This window comes from Genypterus blacodes, unplaced genomic scaffold (genome assembly GCF_046128005.1).
Source record: "Genypterus blacodes isolate CSIRO-AG114 ecotype Tasmania unplaced genomic scaffold, CSIRO-AGI_Gbla_v1 ptg000015l_1, whole genome shotgun sequence".
Taxonomy (NCBI): domain Eukaryota; kingdom Metazoa; phylum Chordata; class Actinopteri; order Ophidiiformes; family Ophidiidae; genus Genypterus; species Genypterus blacodes.
In genome coordinates this window covers 2,457,649-2,475,492 of record NW_027466829.1, presented here as the reverse complement: position 1 = coordinate 2,475,492, position 17,844 = coordinate 2,457,649, and the positions used below count along the sequence as shown (strand labels likewise).

At 43.4% G+C, this 17,844-nt stretch overlaps 2 protein-coding genes across 3 annotated transcripts; both read right to left on the bottom strand.

Moving 5' to 3' along the window:
• Positions 1-6,790: 6,790 nt before the first annotated feature.
• Positions 6,791-9,953, bottom strand: ppib (peptidylprolyl isomerase B (cyclophilin B)). The gene is made up of 5 exons (XM_076169941.1): positions 9,694-9,953; positions 8,724-8,837; positions 8,122-8,215; positions 7,309-7,493; positions 6,791-7,197 (listed from the first exon to the last, which is right to left on the bottom strand). Exons 1-5 carry the CDS (start codon positions 9,826-9,828, stop codon positions 7,075-7,077), a joined length of 651 nt encoding a protein of 216 aa, XP_076026056.1. The 5' UTR covers positions 9,829-9,953; the 3' UTR covers positions 6,791-7,074.
• A 323-nt stretch (positions 9,954-10,276) lies between these two features.
• adpgk (ADP-dependent glucokinase) lies at positions 10,277-16,581 on the bottom strand. 2 transcript variants are annotated; one of them, XM_076169921.1, is made up of 8 exons: positions 16,191-16,581; positions 14,506-14,749; positions 13,789-14,014; positions 13,637-13,699; positions 13,424-13,544; positions 13,135-13,331; positions 12,922-13,020; positions 10,277-12,700 (listed from the first exon to the last, which is right to left on the bottom strand). In XM_076169921.1, the coding sequence occupies exons 2-8, from the start codon at positions 14,730-14,732 to the stop codon at positions 12,134-12,136; spliced, it is 1,500 nt and encodes a 499-aa protein (XP_076026036.1). In that variant the 5' UTR covers positions 14,733-14,749; positions 16,191-16,581; the 3' UTR covers positions 10,277-12,133. The 2 variants fall into 2 exon arrangements, with proteins under 2 accessions (XP_076026036.1, XP_076026045.1); XM_076169930.1 differs by having other exon boundaries at positions 10,277-12,697; positions 16,191-16,580.
• Positions 16,582-17,844: the final 1,263 nt, after the last annotated feature.

Below are 17,844 nucleotides of genomic sequence, written 5' to 3'. Positions count from 1 at the left end.
CTTCAGAATTGGGTCACAAACACCTGCAGGTTGAATAAGCTTGTCTTCAGGTTTCAAGCTTATAGCTAAACCTCTCTTAAAAATGTTCTAGTCTAGTCATCTAGTCATGCGTGTGTGTGCGTGTGTGTTTTGTTTGGGTGGGTGTGTGTGTTGAGCCATCACGTTGATGAACAATCCCTTAATCAAAGTTCCCATTGTTCATCTCCAGCAACGCCCCACATTCTGTGCAGGAAACGTTGATTTACCCATGCAGGTAATCACATCAACACCTGAACCTCCCCTCCTTTTGTGCTTCTCTCATCATCATCACTGGCAGTAATATGTCAACACACCCTGTATCGATTCTGACAATCGTGCTCCTGACTGAAATGGATTTCTGTATTATTCAGGTACAAAACAAGATGTAAAACCCAATTCCTTGCCAGCTCCCCAGTGGAAGTTCTGCAGACAGTAATGATTGTTGTGGGTGAGGTCCGCGTCTACAATGGACTGTATCCACAGGAAGAAGCTGTCTTTGTTCCTGAGGTGATGCTTTGAGATTGTTTACATGTACATTGTCACGTCACACGGCTCGTTTCTTTTATCCAGAACAGTTTAGAGGATGATGTGTGTGAGCAGGTAGTGAGTGTGTTGGAAACAGTCTGTAAAGTGTGTTTGATGCAGGACTTAGGATTTGTAAAACACGCCCATGATGTACTTCCTCACAGCTTGGAGGCTCAACCCGACCCCTCATAACTGAGCTACAGAAAGATGTCATATTTAATAAACAGACTGCAAAAGATATAGCGCTGTTACACATTACAGCTAAAGGATTTTGCTGATTGCCTGTTACTTTCCTTAAATGCATCCTTTCCTCTTTTCATTGTGTTTACTTCCTCTTCGTCAACTTGATTCAGAGGTGTTACAACCCTGCCTCACATTCACTTTCATTTCAGTTGATGGAGACGGGGTTTCTCAGTGTACAGAGCTGTTGGCAAAACAGATTGTTGTGGCAACAGTTGTGTATATGCAGGTTGGACATACTCACTCAAAAGTTATTCTACTGGAAAAATATATGACTACACAAACTTAATTGTAATGCACCAAATGAAACAATGGACTGAGCTCCACATACACACAGTTACACACAGGAGTTATTGCCTATCTTGGATCTCTGTGAACTTGTTTTCGTTGTTATCATTGATCCCTTCTGTTTCAATTCACGCTGACAAAGCCCTATGTGGCGAAACATTTGTTTTGTTACACAATTACACTATTTATATAGAAATAGAGCTGGAGCTGGACCTGGTGTGTTATGCTGCTGGTGCAGGTTATGTTTGACCTGCCTCATGCATTTACTTGCTTCAGGCACATTCTTGTACCCCTTCATTCTTTCATGCATGCGCACATTCACACTCACAACCCGTCATTTCAAAATGGTCCATAGCCTGAAGCACAACTGTAAGGAACATATTCTATGCAGTTGCACAACTTCATGAGTGCTGTAAGATAATTGTCATGACCTGCTCACAGGGCTCCACTGTGGACCTGCAGGAGGGTGTACATTTTATAATTGATTATTATAACACTGATTGGTGTCCACACTGAAGGGAAATGAGTTGCATGTGTACAGAGCAAGGTTCAGATAGACATACAAGATACAAAACCCACAACCCTCATATTCACTTTCATTTCTCACAATCAGGAGATGGAGAAGGTGGAGAAGGTGTACAGGGCTGTTGGCAAAACAGATTGTTGTGGCAACAGTTGTATATGCAGGACATACTCTATATGCTGGACATACTCACTCAAAAGTAATTCTGCTGAAAAATATATGACTACACAGACTTAATTGTAATGCACCAAATGAAACAATAGACTGAGCTCCACATACACACAGTTACCTATAGGAGCATATCTTGGATATCTGTGAACTTGCTTTCAATGTTGTCACTGATCTCTTCTATTTCAATTCACGCTGACAAAGCCCTGTGTAGCGAAACGTTTGTTTTGTTACAAAATTACATTATTTATATAGAAATAGAGCTGTAGCTGGACCTGGTGTGTTATGTTGTGTTTGACCTGCGTCATACATGTCCTTCTTCAGGCACATACTTACATACCCCTTCATTCTTTCATGCACACACACATTTACACTCCCAAACACTCACAACCTGTCATTTCAAAATGGTCCATAGCCTGACGCACAACTGTAAGGAACATATTTTTTGCAGTTGCACAACTTTCTGAGCACTGTTAGATAATTGTCATGATCTGCTCACAGGGCCCCACTGTGGACCTGCAGGAGGGTGAAGGATTTATAATTGGTTATAATACTGATTGGTTTCACCACTGAAGGGAAATGAGTTGCATGTGTACAGAGCAAGGTTAAGATAGACATTTGAGCTTTAACATTCAATTAAACCTCCAAAATGTGGAATAAAAAGATTGGAACTCTGGAAACATCATTGAAATATGCTGTGTCAATATTTCTACACAAGGAGTCTGTGCAATGTGGTCCACATACGGCACAATTAGATTTTACTTTAACTAAAATTAAACTAGTTCAAAAAGTTACATAATGAAAACATATTTTAGTGTGTGAAGATAATAAAAACTGATTCCTCTAGTCTCAAAAATGAAATAAGAAGAAGCGCTGCAAAGCCCTGATATCATGATTTTTCTACGGCTTAGCCCCTTGGTGACACATTTTCTTGGGCTTTCACAAAATTCCCACGTAAGACAATAGGGAGCCAGCAGAGTGAGCCTAAATTAGCACACACTCTCAGGGTCCTTGCACTGTTTTCCTGTTCAGAGCAGTGAGCAAGCAGCGGCTCTGGAGGAAGGGCAGAAGATCGTGGGAACCGGCACGTCTCTGCTGCCTTGGTCACGTCCTGAAGAAAGCTCCTTCCACAGAACAACATGACAAACTCAGCAAGGCACTAAAGAGGGGGAAGAGAAACCCAAGAGGAAACTGGAGAACAATGAAGACGTGGACGTGGCACTACTGTCGGGCATGCTCGCCTCAGTTTGGGTGGGAACCCAAAAGTCTGTTGTACCGGAGTCAGAGCCCGGCTATCCAACTCATTGACAAAAACAAGCTCCTGTTCCCACGGTGACCTTTCCCACGCTGCTGCTCATATTGTATATTTATCCTTCTCCCTCCTGACTTGGATAGGAAAGAAAAAGAAGTACAGTACATGTTTGTCTTTATTCTTGCCCTTTAATTGGACTTCCGTGAAATTGGGACGTGAATAAGCTACAGTCCTGCTGTTCTAGTCATCTTTCCTTACGAGGGACTGAATCACGTTAGAGGAAGTTTGACAGTTTAATGAGTTTTTATTGACAGCACGCTTCCATGCAAGACGCGATTACAACTGGGATGACTTTAATCAGCCTTCAGCTTCTTCTAAGCAGTTTTGTCAGGCATGATTCCAAGTACTGGGCCGTGTGTTTTGTTCTTTTCGCAAGTTCTGGGCGTCAAAGAAAAGTGTTTAGTCAAGACAAGTTTATTTGTGTAGACCAATATCACACACTGTACAATGTCTCAAAGGGCTTTACAAGCCCACAACAACAAACGGTTCATGACCCAGCCCAAAGCTTTCTGAGAAAACAAGGAAAAACGCCCCAAAAAACCTTCACATGTGATGAAAAAGGATTTTGTTTCCACAACAGAATTGGAGGAAATTTGAAGTGATTGGATGTGAAAAAAGTGTTGAAATGATGCATAGATTAAGAGAAAAACAGGCGCCACAGAGTTCCATTTGGTACCACACCCCTGCACCTTTCCATAAAGTTGTATCACAACGTATTTCAAAGAAAAAACAAACTGTGCACATTGTTGTAGACTGCTGAGGTAGTAAGTGTTGAGCCACAATGGGGTTTGAATATTTTACACTTCCAGGAACTCCATCAGTTGGATCTCCGGTCAACTGAACTGAGAAAATCAAGAAACAGAACACTGACTAAATGATTCCAGCTTCTCCCTTGTTCTTTCTGTTGTTTGTTCTTTGCTTTCACAAACTCAAACTGAAACAAACACGGTCCACACAGGGGTGCAGGACGTGGATGTATAGGCCTCCATCGTCAAATGTTTCCACGCTCCCTGTTGTGATCCCATCCAGTGTTCCTTTAATCTCACGGACAAAGCCACTTACGGGAAGCTATGCCAGATATGTCCGGATTGCCATCGCCTTCCTAGCATAGCCAGTAAGTGAAGAATAACACTGTTTCAGCAGACAATCCCCAATGCCAAAAACAATGCCAAACCCAACAACAGAGGGTTTAACCAAGACCACGTTTGTGCCGACTCCAGGGAATTCTTTCCATACTTTCATTCTGGTGAGTCATTCTCTGCCTGACTGAACTTGGGCAAAACAAGGCCTGGAGCACAACTGAAGCAAAAACATTGACTCTTTGTTTCTGTAGCTGATAAAAAATACTTATTCTTGGCCAAATTGTAGTTCTGTGTAACATTTACAATCCCAGGAGCATATTTGACAACCCGATAATACAAAACAACAAAAAAAAAACCTGCGCTGCTGTGAGGAAATTATTTATACAATTTAATACGAGATGTGGCTGAACAGAACCCCAAATGTTTCACCAGACCAGTTACTTACATCTTTAATGAAGAATGCAAAGCAGCAAACAAGTCCTCAAATATCAAGAACAGAATTTTTCCAAGCTTGGACATGAACTCTTTATGTTTTTGTTTGCAGAGAAGCTGAGAACAGCACTTCAGGTCAGATGTGCCAAGACCCCTGAGGCCTTGACATTTCTCCCATTCCACTTCCCTTCTAAATATGGCTCTATGAGAGGGATAAACTGACAGCAGTAGCACTTTATGATCTACTGTGCATATCTGATTATAATGGATGCTATTAGTGGGGAAACCCAAATGCCTCAGAGCTGAAACATGTGGCATGTATCAGAACTGTTGTATGATTCAATTTCTAGCAGTGTCTCGATTCCTTTAAAAGCCAAACCTCAAACATAAAAAGAGCACCAAGTCCTGTCCAAAACAAGTCAGAAAAATATTTAAATCAATACAATAGAGAGCATGTGAGACTCCTGCTGACGTACTTGCTGACGTACTTTTCATATTTTGTCGAGCCTCAGGTGATGCACTTCAGTTATTCAGGTTTGTACAAGTTTTACAACTGCAAACCAGACAAACCACACAATAGAAAAATGCTGTGGTATAAGTAGTTATGAGTTACAGGTTACAGGGGTAAGGTTGGTTACCAGCACCAGTACTTTGATATTGATGGACTGTTGTTCCCATAAGGCTGTAGTCATCAATGAGGTCACCAAGGTCTACAGCTCAGCTGATAAAAGTAGTTTAAACTGTATAAAAAGTCAACGGTTGAATACGTCTCCTTCAAGTGTCTGTCTGGCAGCTGTGTGTTTGTGTGTTTGTGTGTCAGTGGTGATTGAGCACACTGGCTTGGCCCCTCCCACCCACTAACTGGGACACTGTTAAGTTTTACTATTGTTGGTGGGATACAAACTTTGTAAACAACATGTGTGTGTGAACAATCATTCTCTGCCATGTGAAGGCTCAGAGCCAACATGTCCACTGATCGACTTACAGCACTGGAAGCTCAAGCACGTTCACTGGACAAGGAGAGAGTTGTCAGGTGGTGCTCTAGCTGATGATCAGAGCTCATGTGTGTCTGTAGCTCTTATTTGATGTTAAAGTGGAGGGAAATGTTCAATCAACACAGGTTCACATGTGCGCACACACACACACACACACACACACATATCCGACATATAGAAAATGGGTTGTAGTATAATAGATAATGGGTGTATGTGTAGTGTATAATTAATGGGTTGTGAAATGTACTTTATTTTGTACATGAATGTTTAAGGTGTTATTTTGGTATATAATCTGCTCACAGTCGTCAAGTCAGTAAATAAATCAGGCTGCAGCTGCAGCCCTGGGCTACCAGCAGATTGTACCAGCGAAGAACAATACACTCTTGGCATTTGCAGTTTTGAACATATGGTGATGGTGATACTGATATATTTGTTTTGACGTGTAGCAGCTAATGGGTGGGGTTCCTTACATAGCAGAGGGACATCACAATGACAATAAAAATGTGTGTAAAACCACACCTTCAGCACAAACCTGCAAGCAATGATAACCGTAATTCTGGAAGCTTAAATGCTTTCCAACATCTGGATAATGTGCAATACAGAAGAAAAACGGCTAAAACAACAAATGCTGTCCTCGGGCCTTGAAGTATCTCTCAAACCTGAGCTAGTCTCTGAGCTGCTGTGGGGAAGTCATCGCTGCTGTTCTGGCGCCCTCTAGTGGCCAACCTACCAGATGGATCTTTACAAAGGCTTGGTCTCTGTACCATTTGCTTGAAGTCAGGGATTTTAATGATTTTTGCAAAATACGGAGGAAATAAACAAACACCACTTTTAAGCTCAAGCTGCCATTTGTTGAATTAAATTATTCTGACTTAATTTGCAAGGTCAATGAGCACCTTTGTCAAAGGTTAGGATAAATTGGAGAGGGTGAGATTACACATGTATATGAGCAACAGAACTAAATGTGATCATTGAAGTCAGAAGCTACTTCACCCAACACAGCAACCATAGTAGTGCAATAATGAAACTGCGCTCATTTTCATATGAACTGGAGTTGAAATCTGTTTGTGACCTTAAACCAGTGAGGAGCTTCACTTACAGTTCCACCTGTGTATTCAGCTGGATAACAGCAGAGCAGTGGTCAGTCTGTGGTGTCAGTGCTGTAACCCCCCCCCCCCCCCAGAAGAAATTAATATTCACTCACCGATTTAAGAAAAGTTGAAATCTTTATTTCAGATCCCATTTCATTTTTTTTTTTACAAAAACAATATCACAACGAACAAAGTGCAACTTGGAATGCTCGTTGGTGAATGGACCCAGAGTGTTGCCGTGTTACACGATGGTAATGCTGTTCTGGTGCTTTAAGACTGCAGCCACTGCCAACGAATGACCCAAAGACCATTCTCCAGAATCACAGGGCTGCTCATGATGACACACACACATTCACGCACTCACACACACACCGTTCCTCTGTTCTAAACAAGCAGTCATCTACTCCTTGGGAACAGCAAACGGCTTCTCCACGGGCAGTTCACCGCTGTCGTGGATGGAGATGTCTTTCAGAGGTCGGTCTCTGGTATCCGTCTTTGTGGCCTCGATCCTGTTCACCACATCCTGAAGACAAAACAAACATCCAATGATGATTTAAAGCTTTTTACATGAGGGCCGTACCTGCAAGTGCTTTGACACGTAGGTGTTTGCTGAGGCGGTGACGGGTTCACTCACCATGCCCTCAAGAATTTTTCCAAAGACGACGTGTTTGCCGTCCAGCCATTGGGTCGTGACGGTTGTGATGAAGAACTGGGAGCCGTTGGTGTCTTTGCCGGCGTTGGCCATGCTGAGCCAGCCGGGGCCAGCGTGCTTCAGCTTGAAGTTCTCATCGGGGAAGCGGTCTCCATAGATACTCTTGCCTTTATTGGAGGGTAAAAGAAACACGAAATTACAGCTAAATCCTGTGTCTAATGTTATTATAAATATCAGACTGCTTCACCCGACTCCACTGATCTTCTCAAACAGCAAACTGATCCAATAAAGGGTTTGATAAATATGATTACACATTTTCTTCACACTGTTTGGAGGCACCATCTGCTGCACCAGGAGCCAGACAGTTACTCTGTATGTTTACAACTTCCACTAAACTGCAATTGGAGAAATACATCTTGAAACAAGCGTAAACCCAAGAATGTTTATTCTGCACAGATCTAGATTATGAGATTGTACATAAATTACCCAGGAATGTAAACCTCAGTGTGGGAGTAAGACGGACTCTCCTCTTATGCAGGTCCTGTGTGTTCAGTGTCACATTCTTGTCTAAAAAAGTTGTCCAGACTTAACTAAAGTAATGAGTAAAGGTAGTGACTGATGACTAGAGTCTGCATGACTTAACTGTCATTTGCAAAACAAACCAAATCCTGATCTGCACTTGGCCTCAACACACACACATCATCCGAACAACCTCAGAGTCGGGGAATGTCCTGGACAAGGTGACAGTCGCATTCATTCTCACGGGCAAAATCTCTGCGTGCGTTCCCTTCTTACCTCCGGTGCCGTCTCCGTTGGTGAAGTCTCCACCCTGGATCATGAATTGTTTGATGACTCTGTGGAATTTGCTGCTTTTGTAGCCGAATCCTTTCTGTTTAATTACAACATCAAAAACCAACAACCTTAAGTACACATTGTAAAAGCTGAAGCTGATAACATTGTGTTTTGATGTTGGATGACATAAACAGATGGCATCCCGGTTGCAACATATAAGCACTAGACGCTGATAAGAGTGTGAGCGACCTTGGAAGGCAGGAGGATTAGGAAGTACCGAGGAGCGTTCAGTTGACTGTGTGAATTTGGGTTTATGCAAACAATCATTAGTTAATTAGACTGGCTGTGCACGTTAAATGTGACACATCTATGCCACTGCACACATCATCAAAATGATCTCCAAAATATCCTATAATTGTATGCACAATGTCATGTGAAATATTGGCTTCAATAAAAACAAATGACAAAAAATAAATGAATCATGTTGCATCATATTTCATTTCCTAGTGAAAGTCTTACTCAAAGTGCATCTGCAGGAGCGTAATGAAATAAGTTTCAGCGAGCTTTCTGTAGTCGACTTAATCCACACTCTTTCCTCTTCTTACCTCGCCTGTTGCCAGCTTGACAAAGTTCTCAGCGGTTTTAGGAACGGTTTTCCCAAAAACGCCAATGACAATTCTCCCAACATCCTCATCTCCAATCCTGATGTCAAAGAACACCTACAGAGGAAACGAATGAGTTAATGTAGAGTCACATTTCTCAACTAGGGCGCAGTGAGTCATGACTTTCAGCAGATCTCCACACGCTTGGTTTAAGATGTGGAGTCTGCACGCGTCATTTTATACTTTTCGACCTTCACTACCAAACTAGTTTAGTTCCAGACAAACTTGATGAAAAACATAAACCCGGTTTGTCCACTGAGCCTGAATCCCAAAACACAGCTGCTACAATCCAGCCTTAGTCTGTCCATAAAAAAGCTGAGCTGTTCTAGGCTTTGATTTATGATCCTCTTGTCAGTAACATGAGCGGATCACAGCTTCACTGTAACTGCAGACGTGGACATTATCAGACACAAGGGGCCAGACTGGACACTAGGACGCTGAGACAATAATGCCCTATAACGTTACAGTTTGGCTCAGTAACGGGACATTGTAACGGTGGTTGTGATGGTTTACGTTTAGAAATACAAACAGTTGGAGTTTGAGGCTACTGAAGACACAGGCTGGCTTATCCTATCAGAGGCTAGCATTTAGCTGCTAGCAGAAAAAAGGCGAACAGCTTTGAATCCGATTGCTTTCCCAGATCTATTAAGTACATACATGCAACTGAGCGTGCTGTCAGATATCATAAAAGCAATATGCTCGACAACTTCGTCAAAATGTAACTATTCTGAATGAGTTTTCTACCCCGGAAAGTCTGAAGCCCCCGGCTAGCAAACGTAGCCCCGCTAGAGGCCAGCTGGAGTCTGACGTGGCTCACTCAAAGCTGCAGTTAGCATTTTAAGCTAAGCTAGCTGGATATCGGGAGCGACTTTGACTCCCCGCGCGCTCCTGTGGTTCGCCAGAAGTAGCTCACCTTCGTCGTTACTTTGGGGCCTTTCCTCTTCTCGTCGGCAGAGGAGCCACTTGGGAAGGCGAGGAAAATCACCGATCCAACGATAATCGTAGCAGCCACAAGGAACTTCATCCTTCGCTCGCAGAGTCTCACCATCAACTAGAAAATCGGAAAAGCACCAGCGGCGGCCTGTCGACGCTGCTAGCTTTATACGCGCCGGGAAAGAAGCGATGGATTCTGGGTGGAGACTGCAGCTGCGGCTGCGCGCAGTGTCCCAGCCTGTTCTCTGCAGCCAACACATAAGGGCGGGGCTTACACGCGGCACACAGACGCACCGGGCTGTAATTGGTTCGCGTGCTACGGCGTTCTAGCCAATCACATGCATACGCGTTATACAGATTTGTTAAAGCTAATAGAACAGTGGGGGATCATTCTGAGCCCCAAGCAATAAATGTTTCCGTACTGTAAGGACAGATCAAGTTCATACGTCAGACTTAATAAAACAAAATTATTAAATTGAAGGATTACAAAGACTCAATTTAAAGATTTGTGTCTGCAGTTTGGTCTGCTGAAGTAGATAAAAAGCGCTATGGTAGGCTATGAATGGAGATGGTGTTTCCATTTATTCAGATTGGCAGTCATGACAGTCATATGTTCATCGATGTGCATTATTTAACTTCATTTCTGAGCTTCCATCAGACTGTTCACCCAACTTCTTCCACACTCAATCATGTGTACTGTATAAAAGGAAACAAATACAAATACATATATGTATAGTTTGTGTAAGATACTGTCTCTACTACATTGGTTTCCATTTTTGTCAAAGACGCTCACAAGTCTATATGATCACAACTGATCTGAATACTTCACTCTATGTTCCATTTTAATGGGACTCTACAAGCAAATGAAATCGGTTGAGTTACACACATTTAAAACATCACTGAAGAATGTTGAATAAAATTGCACTTGCTAAACGGGGGGGATTCAGAGATCAGGTTATATTCACCATTGCATCTCACGCCTCAAGCACGCCTGACACTTCCTAGTGCAAAGAATCCACTCTGCTCAGTGAAATGCATTAGACCGGCTTTATATATTTGCTTGAGGTTTCCATTGTTGCATGTCTTCACTGAGTTATACAAAAGCATTGATCTAACAGTCACAAAAGCCTAAATTGATGCGGAAATGTCCTCTTTCATTGTTTTCATGTGTTGTTGTGTTCATCAGGTAAAAGATACAATTAAAACTGTATTTTAATACAACAGCATTTAGGTTAGGAGGTTTTTCTTGCAGCATGTTTTGTATTTCAGATTTCCAGAAAGTAGCGTCTTGTAATTGCATTATATGAGCACGGGAAGGTAACAATTATAATAAAGAGAATAATACAGAAATTGCATAAAACAAACACAAAGACATAAACCCTGATTACATTGTGAGCAACGCTTGATCGCGCAATTTAATTTGACCTAATTCCATTCTGGCTCAACTGGCTTTCCTGCCAACATAACATTTAGATGAATTAACTGGCATTTGATTGTAAACTTAACTTTAATGCATAATCTGTCTGAGCAATCACGTTCAAAACTGTGTTCCACGTTGCTTAAACCAACAGGACATCTCCTTGTTTTAGCAAATATCAACACGGAAATCACACACTCAGAAATGTACAATGGAGAGCAAGAAGCAATTCAAGTAATACTCAACTGATATACGGAGTTCCAACAACTTTACAGTCGAACAGCACCACAACACAAAGTCGTCATTAAAAGTTGCTTTACAGTCGAATGTTCTATCTTCTTAAGACTAATTTCAACAAGAGTCGTATATGTTTCATTATTTCATGTAAGGTGAGAAAACAAAGATACCCGTGGGAGAATACACAACATTTCCCTACTTCTTAAGATCGGAATAATATAAGTGAATGCATTCATCTTGATCGACGAAGGGTGATTGTTGTTATGTTTAATTGCAAATTAGTTTTTTTGGCTCTGAAATGTGAATCAAACATTTAATAATGTTATTTCCTCAAGGCACTGCATACTAATGTTATGCAAATGACATTAGACTGAATGACCCAACAGAAACTCTTTGGAGGTTGCTAAGATGGGGTTGGAGCTGCGCCCGGTGCATAGTGTCCGACCATCACACAAACTCGGATCTGTGATGTTCTGCCTTAAATTTCTGTGCTTGCCGTAAGACTAAAGGAGGGAGAGCAAACCACAGTGGACCACAGCAGGCTGGAGGTACCATGAAGCAGGATTCTTAACCGTTGCTACCGATCACATTGTTGACTCAGCGGAGCAAGAACCTGGCTCAGGAAACTGAGGTCCAAACAGTCCCAGAATCAAAGACGCCGCCCCTATAATCAAAGCTTTGGCTGAAACTTCCCTGAGTCTTTGTGACAAACACACACACCACTTCAACACTGCTGGTACGCAAGATCGAGATCAGATCGCGTAAATCAATAGCATGACTCCTGTTGCATTAACTCCGAGTACACGAGTCCCTCTGCTGAGATGGCGTCCCCGAGTCCTACTGTCCGAAGTGGCTGCTTGCAAACCAGCACGGGTGTGAGGTGGAAGGAAACGTTGCCACGGTGCCACACAGTGACAGGCTCTGCTGGGTTTAGCGATAACTTTTCTGTGGGTTCAAGATTTGAGTTATTAAACTCAAGGGGCATTTTGACCTCCACCTTGCTAGTGTCCACAAACTGGAGGCCACAGGCCTGGCTGCTAGCCACCCTCGCTCCTGCCATCACTGCTGCCGCCTGGTTGCCCCAGTAACCATCCACCGTAGCCATGATGTGGTAGGCCAGCGTGTGGAAGTGAATACGGGTGAATTCGGCCTCGGCCGACGGCTCAATCCGCCCGTACTCTTCCAGAATCCAGACGAGTATGTCGCTGACCATGCCTACGTCTGGGATGCCCTTCCATGCAACCAGGTCTCCATGAGGTCCTGCACCAGCCTGCGCGAGGAACAGCAGCTCCTGCTCATTCAGCCCAATGGAGCTGACAATAGGTAGGACCTGCTAACAGGAAACATTAAACACAGGCTGCATTACTGGAAATGTTCATTAGTATTAGAGTACTCACACACACACACACGCACGCACACCTTTTCTGTGACCACTGTTACTACTTGAACTACTTATTTAGCAGAGAACTAGTGACCTTGAAGCCAGTTATATGTGCAGTGCTTAGACATCTTTTATACAAATCCTACAATTCAAAAAACCACCCCGACATGTACCTCCTGCAAAATCAGGTCCATGTACTCTTCGTCAGTCATGCTTGCCAGCTCCAGGTGGATGGGGATCTCTCTCTGTATATCAGCTATGATCGCCACCACCTGCAAAGGTGACGCACACGTGAATGCGCAACAGACAGCAGACAAAATGTACACCACTCAAAGCGTTACACTAGAAAAAGCGAATGGACGGCTATTAATCGTTGTTTAACAAACCTCTTTCAGTCTCTCCTCCCACAGATGCCTCCCTTGACCCTCCATCATGTGGAAGCCAGACAAGACCACCAGGTCAGGCTGGAACTCGTCAAAGCTGGCCGCAAACGTCTCCAGCGAGCTCATCTCCCCGTTTGATACATCGTGAGAGAAGATGAAGCGATTGGCTTGAGGTGCCCGAGAGGAACCCCACTGTTCATCTGAGACAGAAGGAGGGACACAACACGGGTGTTACACATCCTTAGCAGACTGATGGAAACCTGTGAGGGCTCCTGGTTGCTCTTCTTCTTACCTGCTTTATATTCCAGGATGAGGTGATATTCGTCCATCTCCTGGAGAGAGTCTGGAGGAACAACTATCCGCTCATCCAGCATCTCATGAAGTTTAGGACCGACTGGCCCACATAATAAAACCTGAGGGAAAGAAACAGCTCAACCACGAGTCCCTGGTACATACAGTACGCTGATGCTTCACAGCCGCATTGTCAACTATTACAGAACTGTACCGTCAGGTCAGAGTAGGATGCAAGCTTCTGACCAATGAGAGCAGCGTTCCCTCCCACAAAAACCTGCGAGAAGACAAAGTAAAATCAGACAAAAAGGCACATGAACAGCGTATACCCTATCGACATTCACTGAGTGAGTAAAGTGGCCTGACCTTTGCCCCGGGGTACTCTGCTGCTGCACGAGCAATCCTCTGGAAGATCTCCTTGTCATTGAAGAAGCGCTCGGCCGCCGCTCCTCGCTCCATGTAATGGATGAAGGCTTCCTTCAAGTCCTCTTTGGTGTACAACACTTCGTGATCCTGGCCTGTGCCAGGATCCAGAGCCATGGCCTGCAGGAGCCCAACTCCAGAGACGACCACGTCCACACAGGCATTCACCCTAACAGAACAAAGGAATGATGAGCTTTGAAGAAATGGTGTAAAAGTCAATGTATCTGATAGTTAGTGTCTGGTGACAATATGACAAAGAAAGTTTTGTGCTTAGACCAAACCATCAATAAAAGATCAATATCACTTTATTCTGGAAGTCACTGCATGTGTTAGATAAAAGACTTTTCCTCTCTTCTCTCAGCCGGCCCCCTCAGGTCTGCAGTTCTTGAGGCCAGCCAATCATTTGACGCCACCTTTTGCTAGCTATTCAAATGCAGACTCCAGGATACAGATCAGGCTTCAGGCTGTGGTGGAGCTGCACTCCTGCAGTAGGATGCACCTGGGCTTTGCTGTACTCATGGAAACATATTTCTTCTCACTCCCAGAGCTCTCAGCATTCCACAGTGTAGAGCGGAGTAGCTGAGAGTTCTTCAGGCAACAGTTTTAGATCCAACAACAGACAATGAATTTATATCACTGCTATCAAACTTTATTACTCACCCGACAGCCACTTTGCTCCATTTCCTTGTCGGCTTAGTTATCAGAGTCTCCCAGGCTAAAGAGATCACCTGCTCCAGGCTGAGCTGGCTGTTATCAATCTGGAGTGCTGACTGGTAATGTGGTAGGTTGGCAAACTGCAGAATCTGCTCTGGTAAGTCCGGCTGGATGTGGTAGAAATAGCCCACAGCTAATGCCAGCAGGGCAGCAGCTGAGGCCGACTTCCACATGATGCTCCCACGCACCCCTGCAAGGAGAAGATCAATCAATTCTCTCTCATGATCAGCCAAAAGCATTCAAAATGGATGAGCTGATTTATTGGGGTCAAACTGTTCTATAAAGAGGGCGTCTCTAGTGGTGAGCAGCCAACAAGCAGAACCACTCAACCAACAGAATCAGACAGGATTTTCAGAGCCTCACAACCTCATATCGCCCACGATTAGATGTGTGCATGAAGGTGGAACATGTGGGGACGTGCACCAGGGAGGAATTTTGATCACCTTGACATACAATTAATAACAAATTTCCCCATGGAGACCACCGTGTGTATTGTGTTGTATATGTCCTGCATACTACTACAATTGGAGAGCGTGTGTATATTATACATGTTTGTACGTGAATACAAGCACCATTCCTCCAAACAAGCCAGAAACATTGTTCAGGGGTCAGGAAGAGGGCGCTTTACATTACATTTACATTTCATCTTTCATTTGCATTATCAATTTACAGCAGTGGGAGACATGAATGGAACCTCCCAAGCACAGCCTATAATGGTATCATGAATGATGTCACAGGTAGTAATGGCATCATGGCACACACTACTTTAGGAACAAGTTAAAGAACGAGACTCATTCCTTTCCTTGCTGAGAGAGAAGCGACTGTCACTGTTGGCGAGCTGCAAGAGGACAAATCTACACAAATGCAGGTAACAACAACCTAATTTTACTACATGCACAACAGGAAGCTGCTGTTAGGGGTAAGATTGGGCCGGGGGTGTAGCAGGAGGAAGATGTTACAGGAGGGTTGGCAAGATAAAATGTCAGCCGTTTGTTTGTAAATGGTAAATATTAGCACTTATCTAGCAGTTTACAATGACCTCAGGGTTCAGCACATTAGGGGTTCCTACAATCGCCTTCATTGTCGACAAGAAGCGCAACATGGCAGGAATGATGAGATTGCCTTTACCATTGTCAGTAACCACTAACAACAAAGGTCAGGGGTCAAGAGAATGAGCGCGTTGGCATCTACCTTCCTCAGCCTGTGCTAGCTCTTGTCCTGCTTCTACACACAGAGAGAGCACAGCAGCGTGAAAGCTTTCAATGAAGGGCGTTTACTCTAGATGTTATGAATGAATGGAACAGGATGTCTCAGGCATGACATAATGAGGATGTTTGTTTGATAAGGGATTTAGCTGTAGACCGTAGCTTGCAGGAAATCAATAACAAACGTGTCTTCATATTCAGTTCCACAGCTAACTCAGACCCGATCTGCGTGTTTCCTTATCCCTCTTAAACTCGATGACCCCAACAAGTCGACTCTTCCCTTAAAACTCCCTGCTCTGTATATTACGTCACTGTAAGCTAAAATACAGGCAGGCGTCGCTAGCTACTCTTTAATGCTCGGCTTTAAAAGTCGAGCAATGACACGCTAACGTAGCTTAAACCAAACGTATGGTAGAGTCAACGTACCCAAATGTGCCGGCTTCAAGCTTCAGGCAGTGGAGGAGCTAATTCCGTTGCTGGTGATTTAAATAACCTGCATTTAATGAGCTGCAGGGCTCCGGTGAGTGTGTGTGTGTGTGTGTGTGCGTGTTAGCAGCAGCCCGAGTACTTTCAGTCATTGAATAGGATCCAATAGAAAGACCGGACAGGTCAGCAAGCGGGAGCGGCGTTCACTTCCGCCTTCAGCACGGCGTTTGCGCAAGACAGACGGAAGGATTAACGGAAACGCGTTACTTTTTTCCCCCCACCCGAGAACCGACAACGTGGCGGGCAATCCGGAAGTCTGTTGTAGAAAATACAGAAGAAGGATGTACAACGGTTACCAATACTGAATGTTTATATATTTTAGCGCCAGTATCGTTGTCAGGGGTGCCGTGACGTGAGTTGAACTTGCTGTACAATACGGCAATATTCGTGAAAAAAACAAAAAAGACGTGCGATACGTGATAGCGATTGACCAATCACATTCTTGTGGTCGAATCTCGGGTGGGGAAAACTCACTGCACAGTTAAAGCCAAGTTAAATATGAACGAAAACACTTTTTAATAGGGAGAACCAATGAGACAAAATCAGGCGATAACTAGAATACAGTTTTAGTAGTCTTAGTCTCACTTTGATTCGATGACATGAGGTTTAATAGGTATAGTCCAAAACATAAAAGTCGGTGTTACAGCGCCTCCACCAGGCCAACTGGTAGAAACATTTTAAAGGCCTCTTCCGTGGATCATGTCCACCCTGAAGTATGTCAACAACTTTTACAGACATCCTGCTCAAGAGTCTGAGAGACATGACACGAAACAAATGTTTGACATACACGCGTGACACAATAGGACACAACAAGGTCTCTTACAAATAACGTATAACTATACAAACAAGAAAACAGCGTTGCAACGTGTCTACCATGGTTAAAAAACAAAACAGTGAATTTTCCCATTTAAGTGAGAAATCATTATAGATGTTGGATGTCACACTAGTTCAGCTTCTTGGGTATTTTGTTTGCTGTCGTTGGGTGAATTAAATGATTGTGTTTTTCGGGGGAAATCTGATATCGACTTTATGAAATATAGGGACATGAGTCACGTGAGTCACATTATTTTTGAACACGAAGGTGTTTTTCAAATCACGTAATCTCATACTCCAGCAGCAGGTGGAGACAGAGACCCAGTTGTTTTTACCCACATAGCACACACGGTAAAGTTTCCTACTGTGAAACTATATTTTCATGAAGTTGAACAGTAGCTTTATCAAATAAAGTAAAACATGCAAATACTACCGATGTATATGATTTGTTTTTTCAGTTATAATGCCAGTTTTTTATTCACTCAAATAGACCTTATGAAACAAAAGTCAGACAGAAGTCACTCTTACTCTCTTTTCTCCCTGGGTGTTGTGGATGATCGTATCTGCTTGTCTCTACTTGCAAACTATTTGTCCTCAGGCTGTGGTGAGGTGTGGCGCCTACGGGGAAAACAGTCTCCATCTACGCTGACAGACTGCATATTGCTTAAACACACATGCCTAAACCTCTGTGGGACAACATGAATTCATTGCGTAACTGTACCAAAATACCCCTGTAAAGATTCAACCCTGACAAATTAGGTAAGAGCTGCTAATCAAGTAT